The sequence below is a fragment of the Zophobas morio genome, unplaced genomic scaffold (assembly GCF_036711695.1).
Source record: "Zophobas morio isolate AGI-343-1 ecotype UQ-CSIRO unplaced genomic scaffold, CSIRO_AGI_Zmor_V1 ptg000012l, whole genome shotgun sequence".
NCBI classification, from domain to species: Eukaryota; Metazoa; Arthropoda; class Insecta; order Coleoptera; family Tenebrionidae; genus Zophobas; species Zophobas morio.
The window spans coordinates 23,569,305-23,589,030 of record NW_026972117.1 but is presented as its reverse complement, the minus strand read 5'-3'; the positions used below and the strand labels follow the sequence as shown (position 1 = coordinate 23,589,030).

The following is a 19,726-nucleotide window of genomic DNA, read 5'->3' as shown; positions in this document are numbered from 1 at the left end:
TCACACCGGTATATCATCCTGCGGCCAACATGGTGGAACGCAAAAATAGGGACTTGAAACCACAGATATCTATCCTCGTGGGAAATGAACATCAAACCTGACCCGAGAAATTAGCCAGTATTCGATTTGCGATGAATACAACCCGGTGCCAGTCGACAGGGTTCTCCCCAGCATACCTCACCTTTGGCCAAGAACCACGAACGCCCAGCGATGTCAAGCACGACCTCAGGGCCGTAATCTTAAGCGAAAATTTTATACCTGAAGTCACGCCCCGCCTCGTGAGGATCGTCGATACCTTGAAGGAGGCCCGAGAAAAACACGAGGCAGAACAAGACCGACAAAAACACTATGCCGACCAGCACCGACGACCCGGCCCACAAATCCAACCTGGTGATCGTGTGTTAGTCAAAACTCATCCGGTGAGCAACTCAGCTAAGGGTCGAACATCAAAGTTTGCACCTAAGAGGGATGGACCGTACATTGTACTCAACGCCAAGGGACCCTGCAGCTTTGAAATTGCAGCACCAGACCATCCTTCCCTCCCATTAGGGGTGTACCACGTCTCCGATCTTCGATTGGTCACCACCCAGGACGAAGACCCACAACCTATACTACCAATTCGACGGAGAGGACGCCCTCGCAAGCAACCTCCACGTCATCAGAACCCCGCCGGGACGTCTAGGGGTTCCGAAGGGGGAGATTTGTAACATCCCCCAAATTAGTACCCATACGCTCCGCCGGACCCTCCGCGTTAGCGCTCGTGTCACCAGCGGAGATGTCGGTACGACACCTCCCACGCCAAACCACCCTCACCCCATTGGACAAATAACCGACTCAGCCCTACAGTAGGAGAGGGGATCACTAATAAAAGAGGGTAGCACACCCTCTTCAGACAGAGTTCTACCAGCTCTCTTGGGTGATCTCCACAAGCACTGGGTGTCCGGTCAAGGTGGAACAACTCAAGACTTGCCCAGTAGAAGTCTCCTCGTCCTTCGTAGCGAACTCCACAAGCACTGGGTGTCCGGTCAGGGTGGATAAGCTACGGGCGAGCCGCAGCCCCGATACCACGCCGAGCTACCCCTTCCGAGAAGGCGAGGGTGGCCCCCAAGGCTTCCACAGCAATCGTCCCCGAGGCGGAACGCCGTGACAGCGGATGCGGGCTCCGAATAATTAGTGTACTGTGTTTTTTTTGACTTTGTAAATACATTATTATTAAATAAACTCTTACATTGCTAATTTTTTTACCATGTAAATATTTTGTTGATTAATGCTTCCATCATATAAATTGTTTGATGTCGAAACTTGATCTCAGCTTAGAATGCTTTGGGTTTAAAATTTCACGAGAGTGTATGGCGAATTTAAATGTTGTTTATTGCTCTTTCTGAAACTTTAACACTTGTTCAGTTGTAGTTTAATATCAGAGTCATAGAAATTGAACATTTAATTGGAATTGAGATAAATAACACAGGAATACGTGGCGGAAGTGGAGTGCACGGTTCTTTGTTGAGTTGTCGGTCGCGCCATCTGCACAATAGAAGTCAGGGCCTGCTCGTACGGCATGTTCGTAATGGAGGGGTGCTGTGGGGCAGTGCTTGCGATAGAATAGTTTTTGAGCATGAAGAACGTGAAAAAAATCCGTTTCTCATGATTTTATAGGCGGCGGGCCACTGACAAAAAGATCTAATGGACCTTAAGCAAAAGTGTCGCGTATGAAACTGTGTAACGTTGTGTATTAATTGCACTTGAAGCGATTTGATTGATTTGAGGGGTGGACAGTAGATGCTGCCCATATTTGGTGACGGAATGCATGCATTTATGACGTTCGGAAAAGAAAATGTTAAACAAAGAGATGGGTTCAATGTGAATTGCAATTGAAGTCATATGATTGCCCATAATCTTCAATGGTGACCTATTTTGAGAGAAAAGACTTTGAAATACGTTAAATTAACATAATCGTGGACTCTAAATGAGATGGGCACTTTGTCTTATTTCTTTTATTTATTCTTGAGTGCGCCGCATTTGGCGATATGTTTGCAGTATTTTTGAACGTTTTTTATAATATAGTTAATTTACTGAGGGAAACTTTTGTAAATAAAACAAGTATGAGGGTTCATGATTTTATATTAAAAACCATATTTAAAAAATAAATAACATAATGAGTAAACAGAATACGTATCTACGAATACTATGTACAGGAAAGTATATCATTAAAGGAGAATTATTACAGTTCTGTGGCATCTTCACTTTGGCTAAATCTTCTATGACACACGTGAGTTATGTTATCTGTTTCAGGAATAACATACGGTCCCTTTCTGAAGGTACCATATCCTTCCGAATTGGAACTTTCCTGGGTATCGTGCACATGCGTCCTTGCTAAAGGGTTAATGTTAGTTTTATATCCTCCACTGTATGAATTCCTTATGTTAACAGTAAAGGAAGGACTAGGTGGGTCTAACGAATCTACAAGTGACGTAACTCGTAAGGGCTTATTACTTTCCCTTCGAACCCCATTCGTGACTGACGACCTTTCGTTTTCCAAGTAATAGGGCTCAACATACTCAGAACTACAATTGCTAATTCGAACATTCTGATTTTGATCATTTTTCCCAAGCTGATTTGTGTTGAGTCCAAGACTTGCTTTCTTTGCGTTCTTTTTAATAGAACGGGTGTACTCTCGGGTACCTCTTCGTTTCAGAGTGAAATCACGTTCGCCTTGTTTTGCTTTACTGTTCCACTGGATCCATGTGTGTCTCAGTATTGGGTCTTTGGGACCCCAATTATGGGATGGTTTTAACGATGATTTGAATTTCTGTAAGAAGAAAGAAGAGTAAAATGGTTTTAAAAATTGAGTACTTGAGTCTTACATCAGTAACCGTGTAACCATCTTGGTTGGTAACAGTGTAAAATCCGATGACAAAAATAAATATGGCAGCTGTGAGAACTATAGCCCAACCCGTAGCGCACAACCATTCAGGATCGTTCTTGAAGTCTTCTTTAGGAAGGGTGATCAAAGCCCATGCGAAAATACCAATGAGGAGTAAAGGCAGAATCCACCAAAGGATTAACCAAACTGTGCTTAAAATGTGACCCAACATGAACTCAAAGTCCGATTTTATTCGTTCGGTACCTGCAAATTCCTATTTTATAAAAAAATCATTTGTGGTGATAACAACAATTACCATAAAATGCGATAAGGGCAAGGATTTCAATGATGACTGAAATGATGATTAAGTTTCCAACTATGTAGTGGTCCAATAAGCGTACTATTTGGAAGTCAGACTTTAACAGAACGGCGCAACCTAATATGAAGCCTATGAAGCTTAAAACGATGCTGGTTTGCCACCACTTCAGACGTCTTTTGTTTTGTACTGTTATTACCTTGAGCAATGTGTAGGTAATGGTTGCCTGGAAATGTAAAAATTACAGTTAGTTTTTTTATTACATTGTATTAATTGTTGTTGGTATTTCATTTAAATAGCAACTTTTTATGGTTACTACAATAAATTATATTTAAAATCTCTAGGATTATTGAATAGTAATTCCATTAGAACTTTTATAATATGTATATATGTCAAGATTTTTTATCTTGTAAAGGCCATCTTATCAAAACAATAAGCCAAGGGTATTATCTATTTACGCACTAAAGATTCATCGTTGTTTTATTTTACATCTAGAAAATACGTTTTATTAGTATGCTGGTGATCATTTAATAAAAGATCAGTGTGTTTGATTTTTTTTAATTTTTGTAATACAAGGTATTACAATGTTTTATTGGCAGATTATTCCACCCCTATGAATTTTTGAGTTCTTTTTGATGACCCATTCCTGTAGAACTTATTTAGGAGTCCAGTTTAAAATTATTTTCAAATAAACAGAATGTTTTATTTAGTCTAGGGAGTTTTGTAAGACAAGGCAGGTAGAATCCTAAAAAGTCACTTCCTGTTTTTGGCGTGTCACTTTTTGTTTGGTGTTAAGAGTGGTAGATAAATTTTGGTTTTAATTTTACAAAAGAGCAGGTCTTTAAATAAAATGAAATCGCATTCGACACCACGGTCCCCCTTCAACACGTGTTATTTTTGTTTTATTGTTTGTAAATTCCCTGTTCATTTTTTTAATACAATTTAACTACAATAATGGAGGTGTTTTCATAAAACACATGGCAGAAAATTTAGTTATTTAAGCTTAACTTATTTTAGTGTCAATATGGTCCTGTAAGTTTTTAAGGTATTCTATTATCGACCTTCATAACTTCCCACTCGAGATTTATAACAATTCATTCATTAAAACTAATCTTAAACATCGATCTATTTTGAGAGTAAGGATCTTGAAATTTATCATGGGTTAAATTAATATCACCGTGGACTCGAAAGGGAGAGGGCTTTAATATTTTTCTACAGGTTCAATAATTTCTTACAGCTTAAATTTAAAAAATATTAAGCACACATTCAAAAAATGATAATTTGTTTACCTTATGTACGTCGACTGGGCCTTGTCATAAATTAATTATTATATTCAGGTTCAAAATATCACTATCACTACCTATGTTTAGTATTGTGGAGATAAACAGTTCTAAATAAGTATGAAATAAAAATTATGTTTATATATCTACGTCCGTCCTAAACATTATAGGTACTGACCGATTTAGTGTTAATTAATTCTTAACGACGAAACAAAGATTCGTCAATTCTTATTATATCTTGTGGTTGGCTAATCACTTCTACATTAGGGGCTAAGTACGGTTAATTGTGTCGGTTTATATGGATATTAGTGTAAAATGCTCATTGTTCGTTGACAAGGGGGACGTTGATGTGAAAATCGTATTTCCGGGGACGAGCTATGTCATCCAATTGCTTTAATGACGATTTCTCTTTTTTATTTCTGTGTTTAAATTTGTGAAATTCAAAAATTTGTATCGATTTGATTTCATTTTTGAAAGCTTGTTTCACAGCTTTTCCCTCTCCAGAACGGAGAATACGCATTTAAGGCAAATTTTGAATTTTTCGCGGGTTTTGATAATTTTGAGCGCATGCCTTAACTTTCGCGGGATATTTGGATTACCACATTCTATTTATACAAGATGATTTCTTTTTTATCAATTTATTTATCAAAGTTTAAACTTTTAGTGGTTTTTTTTTAATTCCCGGTTCTATCTGCAAAAATGATGAAGATTTTAAATATGACATTTTTTACATTATAGTTGTTACAGTTGTTAAATACACATCTTTCTTTTCTTTTCTTCTGTTTAAATGTCATGTTGACATGTGTCCTGTCTAATGACATAAAGCTCCATTCAAACTTTTGACATGACAGTAAAAAATTAATGTGTGCTTCCTCATCAAAAAATCGATGACGTCATCACAAAAAATTCAATTTCTATTAAAAAATATGCTCTGATTTGTACAGTATATGTTAATATTACTTATATTTCGTATGGTTTATTTTTCAATTTTTCAAATCTATCTGTCTAAATATATGGTTTGTTCTTGTAAGTGAACGTCAAACGACATAAAAAAAACATTTTCAGTAATTTTTTCACACTTACACTTGTGAACTTAATAATGTACCGATGAGTTAGTGCGCCATTTTTTAATCATCCTGTATTTATTTTCTGATGTCGTTTTGTTTATTACTCAGAACAAAATACGAACCGAGATAACTTAAAACCATAAAATGTGTCTCATTTTATATCACCAAGTTTAAATACCCAAGACGTGAATCACGAAATTTGATGCAAATTCAGTTCAGTTCGTGAATTGGCCCATAAATCATGAAATGCATTAAATTTTATGACGGTTTATGAAAGAGCAATTACTTGATCAAGTTGCTGTAATCATATTAAATATTATAAATCAAAAAGATTGATTTTAAAATGATAATGACACAAAAACTGTTTCCCTGTATTTACAAACTCACCATGCTTATAAAACCAGCCAATAAGATTGCAGCAAAGGCAACAATAGCCCAAATTTTGGCGTCGTCTTTATCGTCGCTCTTGACTGTGATCGTGTATATAAGAGCTAGAAGATGAAGTTCTGGAACATCCTGTTCACTCGGAGACACAATGTCCACTTCACCAGAAAATATGTAACAGATAACAACTCCTCCGATTCCAAACAGCAAATTAGCAACAGTGAAGCCCAAAGCAGTCCTACGAGAAAATGATTTTTGCGAATTCCAGACAATTGCTACCTACTTACCACAAAGGGTTCACTTTGTTGTATATTCTTCCAGCATTTGTGATGAAAGTCCCAAAGCCTACATTTGTTGAAAAGAAAACCTGAATGGCAGCGTAGTACCAAACCTAAAATTTCAGTTGCATCAAACGCGGAAAGAATGAGTAGTAGGTACTTACAGAAGACTGTCCTAAAAGTGACCAGTCACTGTTACTGCCTAATCTTTCTAAACTTTCGAAATTGTCCTCAACATCAACTGCTTTTACTATGAGGGCAATCATACAACCCAGTACTGGAAACAGAAGGATGGAAATGGATCTAGTGAAACTTTTGGTTCTGCGGATGGACCTACAAATTTGCTTAATCAGTTTTTTCATCTAGTGTGATTGTGATTACGTACAGAATTATTACTATGATCCAAATGACAAATAAAATCCCCGCGAAGATTCCATACCACTGTGGATCATCCCACGGAGACACGAGAAAAGTTTTTCTAAAAAAGTTCAAATTACAGTGTGTTTCTTTACCCAGAAAAGTAAACTTACTTTAAGCATTGTTGACCATCGTGTCCGTCCACGGAATAGCCATCCTGAAACAACAAAAAACTTACTAACACAGTTTAATGCTTTTGTGGAAGAAGGCTACATTTCTTCCTCATAGAAAATGTCTGTAACGCTGATTTGAGTTTATTTTTTGGAAACAGACCGCAACATTTTATACATAATTAGTTAAATTAACCACAAAAATATATTTGGTAATGGTCCGTCCACGCCGTGGTGGTTTAACCATAACAAATTACCTTTTTTCTTACGGAAGATACTCTTATTAATTTAATTTAAAAAATACTAGTAATAGTTGTGTACAACATGAAGCTTACAGAAAACACTTTTTCTGGCTCCGGCATAGATTAATTGAGATATTCTATAAACGAAGTTCTTATACCGCTTGAACGGTCAATTACTTTTAACGATAACCATCTAAATAGTTAGTACTGACCAACTTATTTTTTACCGGAAAACAGAATAATACTGTGGTTAATGCGCATAACGTCATTTTTCAATTAAATTTTTTGTGCATTGAGGTCGAAATTTTTTCCTAACGAGGATTTGAAAATAATCGGTGAAGAGAATCGCGAAACTGTTTCTAATTGCCTTAGCAATTTCAGTGATGATGGAGATGTTCACTACCTATATACAGTTTCACTCGAAGAACATCGAAAGTGAATAATCTAAGCGTGTTAGTCGCTGTTCTTAATGTTATGTCACTTTGATGATATAAGTGATATAATTACTTAGTATGGGTATTGTGTTCTTTTCCGACTATAAACGGCGTTAACTTATTCTAAAATGTGATCTATTATTCACTGTGGGAGCTACTGAGAATTCAAAAAATGAATAACAATTGTATCTACTTTGTTCAATTGTTTTTAGTTCTGACGTCATATGCATTTTTCTAATGGAATCTTTCTCGTTGTGAATAAAGTTTTCCGGAAATTCCAATGAACTCAATTAATAGTATCTTGTAGCTTAATTGTTTTTCAGATATTTACACTTTTCACTCAGTGCTTTATCAGTCGAAAAATATAACCTATTTTAAAATGTGTATTTAATTTTTGGAGGTTTATAAACGTCTTTTTTACGTTATCTTTAACATTTGAAAATAAATTAGTGATTTGATTGATTTCTGTTGTAGATATCGACAGGTTTTATTCCTTTTCTATGCTCCCACAATTTTATTTTTTTACAGCACAATTCACTGCTGCTCGTTGCAAAAAATCACCATTTTAATTTTTTCAAGATACCTATGTGGTATTATTCCGAACATTTCTTTCATTTCGTGTTATTCTTCTTATCTAACGCTTGAGCCTTGCTCTTCATTTTATTTGCCAAAAGCCAACTTTTGTTGCTGTCAAGTAGTATTGGTCTCTAAACTATCTTATATACTGTTATCTACGTATCCGTGAATCTCAGTTCTTCCTATAAATCTTATACAACTTCGAGGCGTTGTTAAAGTTTTGCTCAATTTTCATTTTCAATGCCGTCGCTGATGCTTGTTACCTGAACGTCTTAATAGTATAATTCTTTCGAAATATAAACATAAACAGGCGAATTTAATCATGTACTGAAAATTTGAGAATACATTTTTCCCGAAGGTTATCTGCTTTAAATATTTCACTTGTTCGGATCGCGTCTCCTTGGTATTTGGGCTTCTTCGGCACAGCATTACGAAACAAAAATCACAAAAACAAACTGAAAATACAGTTATAATAATATTAATTTTTCAAAAGCATTTACTCTCTATCTAAAAAAAAAACGAATTTTTTAGAAATCGGACACTTATTTTGAGACAAAATTTATTTTCAAATCGGACACTTTATTTGGGACAAAGGGAGAATAATTTATACTCAGTAATATCTACTTTCTCTTTGATCTGCTACAGATTAAATATCCAGCCTTGCATCCCTTTTCCTGGACGAAATCTAGCAAGATTCTCATAAATCTATTCTCAAGAATTCTCTTATCCACCTTATCCGCTGCGATTAGTAAGGAAATGTCTCTGTAATTATTATTATTACATACCGCTGTTTCTACATTCTTTGTATCCTCTGTTTATTATTACTCCTATATATATCAGGTGGGATTAGGTCAAGTCAAGTCAAGTCGAACGATCATTAACTCCGCTCCAATCTCGTTACATTATTTTTGGTATATGGAGTGCCTTAATCCCTCCCTTTAACTCCGGACCAAACTAATAAGAGTATCTATTGTAAATTTTGTATAAATTTTAGCTATCCCTTTTTAAATTCCAATTTTAAAACCCGTGCAAATAGAAACAAACGTGAAACTAAATAAGCGAGTAAGTAGATGTGTAATAAGTTAGACAACGGTAGAATTCTAATATTGCAAATATTATGAAAACCGCATTTCTAGATATGATTTTGTAAAATGTGTCTCGTGCAAATGTAACACTGTTATGTTATAATTTATAACAAATTTTGTAAGTCCATGAATGCTAATATTGTGTAAATAAACAATTATTAAAATAATGTTTATTAAATAATAATTAGAACCAGCTAGATATCTGCCAGACCGGAGTTAATCCTATACCGAAGGAACGAATATGACCGCGACCGTTACGGTGTCGGAATCGTGAACGCCCGACCTGGATCAGAGTTGAGGTTCTGCGGTCAAGTCAGATCAGGCCAGTGTTTTTCCTTGTTCTTAATTTATTACATCATGTGTGTACTTTATGGATTTCCTTACTTGTTCCTTTTATTACATCGTCAATAATAATCACCATGAATAATGCCGGGCTCATGATCTCATCCTGCCTCAGACCAGCGTTAATTTCGAATAGTTTTGATTCCAAATTATTTTTCTTATATATAAATATAACTCTTGTTTCTCTCATGAAAACTTTTGATTACTAATATTAATTTTTCTAAGCTTCCCCAAATTTCTCTTTGTCATAATCCTGTTGTACCATTTTTTTCATCACTTGTCTTTGTTGTTTGTAATATTCATAGATTTCCTTTGATTTTTCACTTAAACAGATATTCCAGTTTTCTTTTCACTTCCCAAGCGTGTACGCTAAGGAAGTATAGTAATCGCGTCCATCGGACGAATGGCCACTTTTATCTTTTCTGGACGTTTCATGATCCCTAGAGTATGAAAAAGTAGTCTCCCGTTTCCGCCTGTCTGTCTGTCTGTCTGGTGTCTGTATCATGTAGATGGTTAAATGCAAACCAAAATTTTGCCAATCATCCCCACCAACAATTTGATGACGTCAATTCAAAGAATTATATATTTATTTGATTTAACTTTTATACAAAAATGTAGTCCTATAAGTGTGGTGTACGAATCCGCTTTGAGAAAAAAACATAATGCACGGTATAATAACAGTTTACCAATAGCGGAAGGCATCCCGGTCCTGGTTTAGTGGTTACGAGTTAGGAATGCGGACCGGACGTCGCGCGTTCGCTTCCAAACTTGACCTTTTGTTTTTTCTTTTTTTTTGTCTCTTCTTCGAATTGTGTATTATCTATGTCTATGACGTCCTAACAATTTTTTGATTGATAAAATTACCCCACTTCCTACGCTTCTCTTTATTTCAAAATATAAAACATTCTCGGGGTCCCGACTGTCTTTCTAAAAATGTAAAATCTTTTCTGGGGCCCCAAATGTATATTTTAAGAATGTGAAACTCTCTACTTTTACGTTTTCTCGACCTTTCATGACCCCTAGAGTACGACAAAATAGGTCTCCCTTTTCCGTCTGCCTGTCTGTCCGTTTATCTGTCTGTCTGCCGTCACAGATGTTTTTAAGAATGTGAAACCTTCTCAGGAGCCCCGAGTGTCTTTTTTTAAGAATATTAAATCTTCTCGGGGCTCCCAACTGTATGTTTTTAACAAGGTGAAACCTTCTTTTTTTCTGTTACACTGTGGTTAGTAAATAAATAAAGGTCATCACGAAAAAATAAAATTCCGCAAAATCAAGTTTTATAATTTTTCAGAGAAGCAGACTGTACTTCAGGAGCGAGGGAAGTTCTGTCGAAATAACTTTCGACCAATTTTTTACTTTTAAATTGTGTTTTTATCTCGTTGTTCCACCAGTGTGCTTATTTCTTATTTCTGTTTGATATGTTTGCTTTCTTAAATTTCCTTTGCTGATTTATTTTGAACTGTTGTCATACGTCTTTCAAATTCTGGTTATCGTACTGCTGCCTGATTAAGCCTGTTTATTTTTTCAAAACCTGAAAATCCGCAAACTTCTGACTTACGACAAGAAACTAAGGATCTTCGTTCTTAGAGTAAAACGGAAGAAAACATGTTGAAAACATTGTAATTTTAAAATGAAAAATTAATTATCAGTTACAAAATCTAAAAAGCTTGAAGCACCTTAAATTAACGTTTGTTACACACGTCATCTTATATTGTTTATTACAGGTCATCGGACTCAATCCACGATATAACTAAGTATGTACTACGAAAACAGTTACAAAAGGTAATTATGGAAATATTTACGAATTAATTTAGAAGTCACTCAGCGTGGTATATATAATTATTTGGTTCCAGGATTGTATTTATCGTCTGAAAAAGTAATTTATCTATGATTTTTAAAATTATTTAATAACGGGCACAAATATTTAACATGCTATATACAACTATAGTTCCTACACAGGTCGTAGCTTCTGCAGTAATTTGGTCAATACATTATTTCCTACTTTATCAATCAAATTTTTGAAAAATTGTCGAAGTCTTTGAAATTACACAAATGAGTATGTTATGATGCAATGTCAAAATACGTGGAACTAGCCAACAGGTACAATTACTCTGTTTTTTACGCTAAACTTACGTAACAACTTATGAGAATGAGACCCAAAATAATTCGTATTCCAATTTCTACATCCCGGAGTTTTAGCAAAAAAAGAGTAAATTACAGCAGCTACGTAGGTACAGTTTAATACATATTAACAACGTTACGTAACATTATTGAACCGTGTGTGTTCGTATAAGATACAGTTAAGTCTTTATTCCAGGATTATACAGCCATTGTTGTAGATATGTACGTGTATGCTAGGTGGGCGTTATAAAAATTCAAAGTGTGATGCAGCAATTAAAACGTTTTGAAAGGAGTAAATACCTTATTTGTTATTCATGTCGTATACAGTTAATAAAGACAGATGAGCTGCATAAAATTATCTTCTGTGTAGTTAATGGGAACACCTACTTCAAGTGAGGCCAAAACTTTTCGCAAAGTATCAATTAACGATGTACTTGAGACAATTCTAAAAGGAAAACTATAAAAAAAAAAAATTCCTTGACACAAACCCTTATAATTTGGTCGGTGATAAGAAAGAATTAGTCATTGTTTAGAGACAATAATTGTGAACACCTTGATAGCACGTTAGGAATAAATTATACTCACAGCAATCAAACGACAAAACACCGGCTAACAACAGAAACGGATAATCAAGTGATTTTCATCGTGTTTTTACTTATGAAGTTGTTTTATTGGCGGCATTTATGTTTATAGGGAATCACAGTAATAATGCAAAACATGTTTCCGTCATCATCAAGGACTGAGCACTTCCGCTTAAAAAATTGTCGGTCTGGTTTTTGTTTATTCGTAGCGATATTAAAGTAATACTGGAGTCGGTTATGGTATTACTTACTGTTTTCATTTTTACATTGGCGCATTCCGGAAACGGAACAGTGTGTGAAGGAATCCAGGCGATGTAATAGAGTGCTAACCCCATGTACAGAGGATAGTAGATGCTGAGGAAACATCCTGCTATCAGCTTGACGTATCCTATACCTGTAAAGAAAAAATTGTTATTTAAATGTTACACTTTGGAAAGATAATGAACAATGTAAATTGTTATTACCCACACTCGTTATTTAATATCCTGAACGTAATATGTATTATTAACAATCGAAGAAGACTGTGTTAAATGACGCTACTCCAAGGACATGAGAATAATGAAATTAATTAATTCCTTTATAAAAACGTAAGATACAACGTTCATCATGTTTACGAATGTAAAACAAATGTTACTTGGGATATTATAAATTTGTTGATCCCGACCAGTTTCTTAAATACTAATACGCCAGGTGATCTACAATATCTATGAATTTTAATACTGGTACCAAATTGTACATTTTTGGTATTTATTATTTGATCCTAGTTGATTGTTTTTACGTGTCATCCTTATCAATTATGGTTTGACGCTATGTATTTAAAAACTGTTTATTTATCACTTATTGTTTCCGTTCTATAAATAAATTGTTACAAGGTAACAAAGTGTTATGTTAAAACTTTTTTTCACATTAAATTTCTTTTGTTTATAGTGCTGCTTATGTAATTAGCTGTCTCGTAATTTACACGTCTGTTCCTAAGTGCTTCCTGCTTCCCTAGTAGGAAGAGTAAGGTGAAATGAGCATCATTAATATCACGAACTATTATATTGTAGAGAAAAATTTGTAAATCTTGTTAAGTTTCAATAATTACATAGCCCGTATACCAAAATCCAAATTTAGGCTAAACTTTGGTGTGGTTTTCAATAAGCCATTGAACGAACATCAGGTAAGTATAACAACAGAAAATAATCGTTCCACTTTTTGTACACAACAATCGTCAAATTGTTTGTCTTCGTCTTTAACAAATAAAAACAGTATGGGTCCATTTGTTTGTAGTTACAATTTTGTAGTCTATGATAAAGGAAGATAAAATAGTGATCTGATTGAATGAAACATTTTATAGGTGATTGACAATACCACCTTGACGTAACGTTAATCCAGAAAATATTATTAGGTAATCTCCACGCGTTATAGAAGTAAATATTAAGTAAGTACCTTTCAAAAATTCGTTAAATTCAAGATAACTATAAATATGTTTACTTATTCACAGTATCCTATTATTATCTATGGGTCGTAAAACACGTACGTTTTTAAAATTTGCAGGATACTTAAAACTATATTGTTGACTGACCTATGTGACACTGTCGGAAAGTAGATACATTTTTTTGTATGAAATGATTCTGTGTTTTGTTATATAGGGTGTTTACGAAACATACGCCAAAAATTTCGTGTTTATTTCAGTATTTTTTTTTCTTTGATGATGTTCAGAAAGACGTTTTGTTTCATTTGGCTATCAAAATAAAGTAAAACTACTCTATCCTCAGACTTAAATCCAGTGGAAAATGAAGATTTTAAAAATCGGATAATTGAAGGATGTAATGCTACTATAAGAAACAACCCTGGTATTTTTGAAAAAGTTCGGCAGTTAATAAGGAGAAGATGGTGGTAGTCATTTTCAGCAGTTTTCGTAGATTAAGAATCTTCACATGTACAATATAAATTAATAGTTTTTTTTCGAGAAGCTTTTATCGTCCTGTATCTTCGAAACAATTTTTTTTCAATAATCCAAGGAATAACCTGAATTTTTAAGAATTGTTAGAATTGTTAAATAAACATCCTGTAGTAGTAGTAGTAGTAGTACATAATTTACAGCGTAGGAAAATAATGAACTTGGAAATTCATTTTTAATCTTTACTGCAAATTTAAGTGTCGAAATTATCTTTACTGGAATGCTTTGTGACTGAGTAATTTATAAGTGCAGTGCCCTTATTTTCACTCTTTGTGAAGACTGATAAACAGAGATAAAACTTCAGTTTAAATTCACTTTGTTAGATTTTACATCAAAACGTTTTTCAAAATGAAAATTCAATAGTTTTGTAATTTTTGCCAAGCCTAATAAGAAAAACCGAAAATATACAGCGTGAATCATTACGTGATATATAATATGTAATTGTTAGAAATCGGAAAAAAGGTAAAGACTAAAGTTGTAAGGTTATTTGAGAACCATACAATTATTTTCAACTGTACAGAGTGTTTTGTTTTTAAGGTATAACACAAAACTTTTTTAAAATGGAATCTCCTCTATATTTTTACACATCCTAATTGACCTCTTCTTAGTTTAAAAAACATAGGTTTACGTCGCGCAACGACGCTATACCGGGTGTCTGGAAAAATCGTAAAAAAATACCTTCTCACATTTTAGTGGAGTTATAATGATCTTAAAATTGTAGGTTTAAAATGTTCGCAGTTAATTTTAATTTTAGGTCCCCTGGTGTTTTATTTTCGGATAAATTTAAAGAAATCTGGTACCTAGTTTGTTGGTGGATTAACTTGAAAAAAACCTTTTGAGCTTTTAATGTTTTACTTTTTACGAATTTTAAAAAGTCTTGAGTGCCGTAGTGTTTGGGAACTAATGGTGTATTATTTTGAGAGCCCATGGAGATTTTTTTTGTAAATTAATTAAAAGCCTTTTGGAAGACTTTGGTGTTCTATTTTTGGAAAATTTTGACCTGACCTGTTTTTGACTTAATTTTGGGACCTCGTTTTTTTTTTTGAAAAATGTAAAACAATCTTGAGGTTTTAGGTATTCCTGTTTGGAAACCTCTAGAGTCTTTTTTTTATAATAATTTAATTAAATTTATTAGAGGATACGTCATTTCCCAAAATTAGTCTTAACAGGTACTAGCACTATCCACCGTCTCTCTCTTTTCTTAGATGATATGTCATTTGCCAGAATCGATCTTATTATAGCAGATACTAGCCCCGCCCACCCACCTTCTCTTTTCTTAGCGGGTATGCCATTTGCCAAAATCAGTTTTATCGTAGCAGGTACTAGCCCACCCGCCCTCTCTTTTATTAGAGGGTGTGTTATTACCAAAATCAGTCTTATCTTGGCAGCTACTAGCCCCGCCCACCCACCCTATTTGCCAAAATCAGTTTTATCTCAGCAAATACTGATGACTAATTTTTACAAAAAATGATGAAAATTTGGAGACTACGAGCTTTCTTATATCCACAAGGCAGGAATTTTGAACATCTTCCATAATGTTTAGTTGGTTATGCTTTATTTTGTTAGTTTTGTTTTTGTTTTAAATGTCTTATTGAAAGTTTCTTTTTCGTTTATTTATTAATGAAAAGCTTATTTTATTAAGAAGAATGCACAACGATTAATAACTTCTGGTTGCTATGGTTATTGTCCTAAAAAAAAAATTAAAGGTGGATTTCAGTCACCATCGTTACTAAGAAATCAAAAAGTAAGATGGAGGTATTCACACATTAGGTGCGTGCAGTGTTGCCAATTTTACTTTTATAAAATTGCGTTTGTTTTCGTAATCTATAGCATAAAGAATTTTTTTATAATTTTTTTGGGACTCCCGAAACCCTCATACATAACGTACTGAAGAGTTACTCCGCCATTTTTCAGACACCCCGTATATTTGTATATTATTTGCTATGCATTTTTAGGTTTTAAAACTAGAGTATTATATTTTTTCTTAATTTGCATATTCATCTTTTCACAACAAGAAAACATGGTTAAAATGGTACATTTTTGCAAGGAAATATGGATTATGTAATTATGGGGCGGATCCTAATATCGATATTTCCTTACACAAATTTTCCATTTTAAACATGTTTTCAGTTTCATGTTGTGAAAAGAAGTGTATAATAATTAAAACAAAAATGCAAAATGTAAGCCCGCCCACCCGCCCTGTCTTAATTGTGATGACTTTTTGTATTCGCCGTGAACCAAGGGGGTGGAGCTTAACTGCAAAATACTTTCTTCTTTACAGGAAATTAAAACATGTTTTTGAGTATCGTGTTGTTCAAAGAATACTAATACTTAATACTGTATATTAAGAAAAAAAGGCAAAATATTAACACCGCCCACCCATCCGATCTCAATTGTGATGGTTTTTTTATCCTTAGAAATTTAAAACACGTTTAAAATCGTAAATTTTTCTAGGGAAATATGGAATTTGCAAGTAGGCTCCGCCCCTAGGTCTGGCAGCGAAAGGGTTAACAAAAAGTTGAGCGATTTCTTACTTTTTTAAGAGACACACCGAACATTGACAGAAAGACATAAAAAATGAAGTAAGAAATACTAATAAAATACAGGGTGTTTATTTGAAAAACTGAAATATTAATATTTTTAAAATTGTAACGGTGTAGATTTTTTAATGAACATTTATATATTTTAAATTCGATTTAATTGATACCACAACAAAGTTCGTACCTGTCTTTATCTTTCCATAAAATATTGCAACACAGATCTTAAAAATAACATGATTACGATTTTATGTGAACCCAAGCAAACTGGAATAACAATGCCAACGTCGCATTTGGTTCTAAGAACAAACTATGATTACGAAGCCTAGAATAATGAGAATATATAAAAAAATATATAGGCTATTCTGTTTAAAAAAAACTAAATTATGTGCTTTACCTCAAAAACAAACCAATCTGTATAGTTGAAAATAATATTAGGTTAGAATTTCGATATATCTATCTGTTTTCAAGCTGTAAGATCGCGGAGCGTTATCTGGGGCACCTATATATGACCGAAAAAGAAATGAACGCATGTTTTTGCAGTTTTCATTCAGAATAAATACGCTGTTTCGCTACAAGTCATTTTCTTGAAATAATCTTTTCGAATATGGTTTATGATAAATATTTCCTAAAAACAATATATTTTTGGTTCCTACTAACTTATATTTTGCATAATTCCAACGAATTTATTTTAAACATTGTGTATTTCCCGTAATAAAATTGAAAAATTCAAGTGAAGTGTACGATAAAGTGAAAATTCCTAATTACGTAATCAATACATACATCAATCAATTTTGTTTATTTAGGAATCAAGTAATCTCGTTAATCTCTGAGATGAGATTGTACTTGTAGCATTATTTTATTTTACTCTGAATTAAGAATTGGTTGATGTTTTTGCTGCAACACTGAAATCATCAATTAGGAACGATCAAACGTTTATATTCTTTCCATTCACTATATTTTGACAATTTTCGTTTAGTCAAAGTCTGTCAGGAATTTATAAAAAGTTATAGTCTGTAGTAGGCTTGTAGTTAGCTTTTCTTTCAAAAATATGTGAATCAAAAGTTCTTCTGAGGACAGAGATTACCTCTTTAGAAGGAAAATACAAGATCCACTCGATACACGCATCCTGCTTAAGAATTTTTGCGTAAAATGATGTCATTAATTTTTATAGAACTGTGACGGCACAATAACACGTTGATAAGCGGAGTAAGATAAGGGCCTCGTGGTCTAGTAGTCAAGATATCGGCAAGCCGGTGACGTATGATTCGATTCCCACCGAGGCAGCAACATTTTTCTTAGCTTACCTTCAGAACAATAAACGTATAGAACCACATGTCATTCTATTCCTCATTAATGTTACTGTCTCACCAAAATTTCAAAGAATATTTTTTAATACTAGTTATCTATACAGGGTGTTATTGAAAGGTACGTACAACAAAATTGACAGTTAATCGCGAAGTCTAAGAAGTCTGAAAAACTTATTTTGTGTTATCAAAATTATAAGGGGAAAATCAACCCTTATCCAACCTTTTTAGACGCTGCTGAACGATAAATAGGTAAAATTAATTTATTTTAGTAAATCCTAGCAACTGTAACAATAAAACTTTTGTCAAGACTAAATGTTGCTATAGAAACGAAAGATGATCTTTTTATCAGAGGCGTACAACGAATTTGGAAATAAATTTTAATAATTTTTATCTCTAAAAGGAGAACACTTTTACCTGAACTTTTTTTACTTTTAGCACCCATACTTCGAGACCAATTGCCGATTTTATTTTGTACGTACCTTTCAATAACACGCTGTATAATTTGTATGCAAACATTTAATTTACTTTTAAGGATAACGTGTACAAGTAAAGGTTCAGAAAATTTTTTGAGAGGTCTGACTAAACAAATTCTGTTCTATGTTAATATACACTTAAAATTTTAGAACAACTGGTGGCATATTTTCCGCGAAGTCTGTATATTCAAAAATGTCCAACATATATATGGAATCATGAAAGCTGCATTGTCATAATCAACGGCAAAAATTTTTTAAACGTCGAACTGATTCTGGTGTACATTACACGACGATTGAAAACACATCAATAAATTGACTTGTTAATTGATGATAGTTTGAGCAGTACCTTCATTACAATAAAAAAAAAAAATCATGCCCTCGTGCACTTCCAAATGGCCGCTATTAAACCACCTTGACGAGAAGTTTATGTCATTTAACCCATAAAATTTCGCTTTGAACTCAGTTTATTACAAATTTAATGTTTGTAATATCACACTTTCTCTTTCTGAAGCCTTCGTTGATTTAAATACCTTTTTTCGGTAATGTTAATTTTTTTAGTTTTAATATTCAATTTTTTTCTCAAAAATTTGAGTTTAAAATCTATTGTCATTCCAAAAATCATGGTTATGGATGGGTTCCATTTTTTAACTTGTTTGTTCAGGAGTTTAGCGTTTTGATTATAACTTGTTCATGTAAATACTAGACGAAGTTACACAAGTCATTTTGTCTCACAATCAGAATAAACTGCCATCTTAAGTAAGTATTCTATACCTAACCGAATTTAAAATTGAGTGAGTGCTTTTATTTTTTCGAAGCGCCTGTATGAAGAACCAGATTTACTAGAATCCGACAGCAGTGATCCAATTTGTCGATGTACCTGTCACTGATAATTAGGTGCGCATTTTATTTCACATCAACTTTTGCTAAAATTCGCAATCAGGTTTTAAGTGTGCGAACCACCACAAAATTAAAAAATACCCTCCGGTCTAAACTTCAAAGAGAAATTGAAAGGTCTTTTCCAGATCGTTGCCCGTAACGAAACCAACCATACTAATTTTAACATTTATCACTTATCATACTTCACTAAAACCACGCGAATAACTGACCTTTGAAAAAGGGTATCGCCCTCCAGGACTTAATGAACCCTTCCTGTGCTAACTGACCTATACCCAATTCCAAAAATAGCAAAGGAAGTCCGACGAGTACGGTGAGAATGACGTACGCCGCTAAAAACGGCAGCCCACCCTGGTTGAGAGTGGCTTGTGGTAGCCTGTACAAGTTTCCAAATCCAGCTGCTAGGGCTATCGTGCACAGGACCGTCTCCAAATGGGTAAACCACGTCTGACATGACTGCAACAAAAAAGA

The 19,726-nt window shown here is 34.0% G+C and overlaps 1 protein-coding gene across 2 annotated transcripts in view; it reads right to left on the bottom strand.

The window, feature by feature from the left end:
* Window positions 1–2,103: 2,103 nt before the first annotated feature.
* LOC135128044 (sodium-dependent nutrient amino acid transporter 1) overlaps window positions 2,104–19,726 on the bottom strand; it is a 52,440-nt gene continuing 34,817 nt past the window's right edge. For both annotated transcript variants that reach the window (XM_064054853.1, XM_064054854.1), the window contains 10 exons: window positions 19,468–19,711; window positions 12,348–12,490; window positions 6,719–6,762; window positions 6,574–6,666; window positions 6,353–6,521; window positions 6,198–6,301; window positions 5,914–6,148; window positions 3,180–3,405; window positions 2,865–3,127; window positions 2,104–2,809 (listed from right to left, as the gene is read on the bottom strand). In XM_064054853.1, the coding sequence (XP_063910923.1) occupies window positions 2,222–2,809; window positions 2,865–3,127; window positions 3,180–3,405; window positions 5,914–6,148; window positions 6,198–6,301; window positions 6,353–6,521; window positions 6,574–6,666; window positions 6,719–6,762; window positions 12,348–12,490; window positions 19,468–19,711 (2,109 nt within the window). In that variant the 3' untranslated portion in view covers window positions 2,104–2,221. The remainder of the gene's footprint in view (window positions 2,810–2,864; window positions 3,128–3,179; window positions 3,406–5,913; window positions 6,149–6,197; window positions 6,302–6,352; window positions 6,522–6,573; window positions 6,667–6,718; window positions 6,763–12,347; window positions 12,491–19,467; window positions 19,712–19,726) is intronic.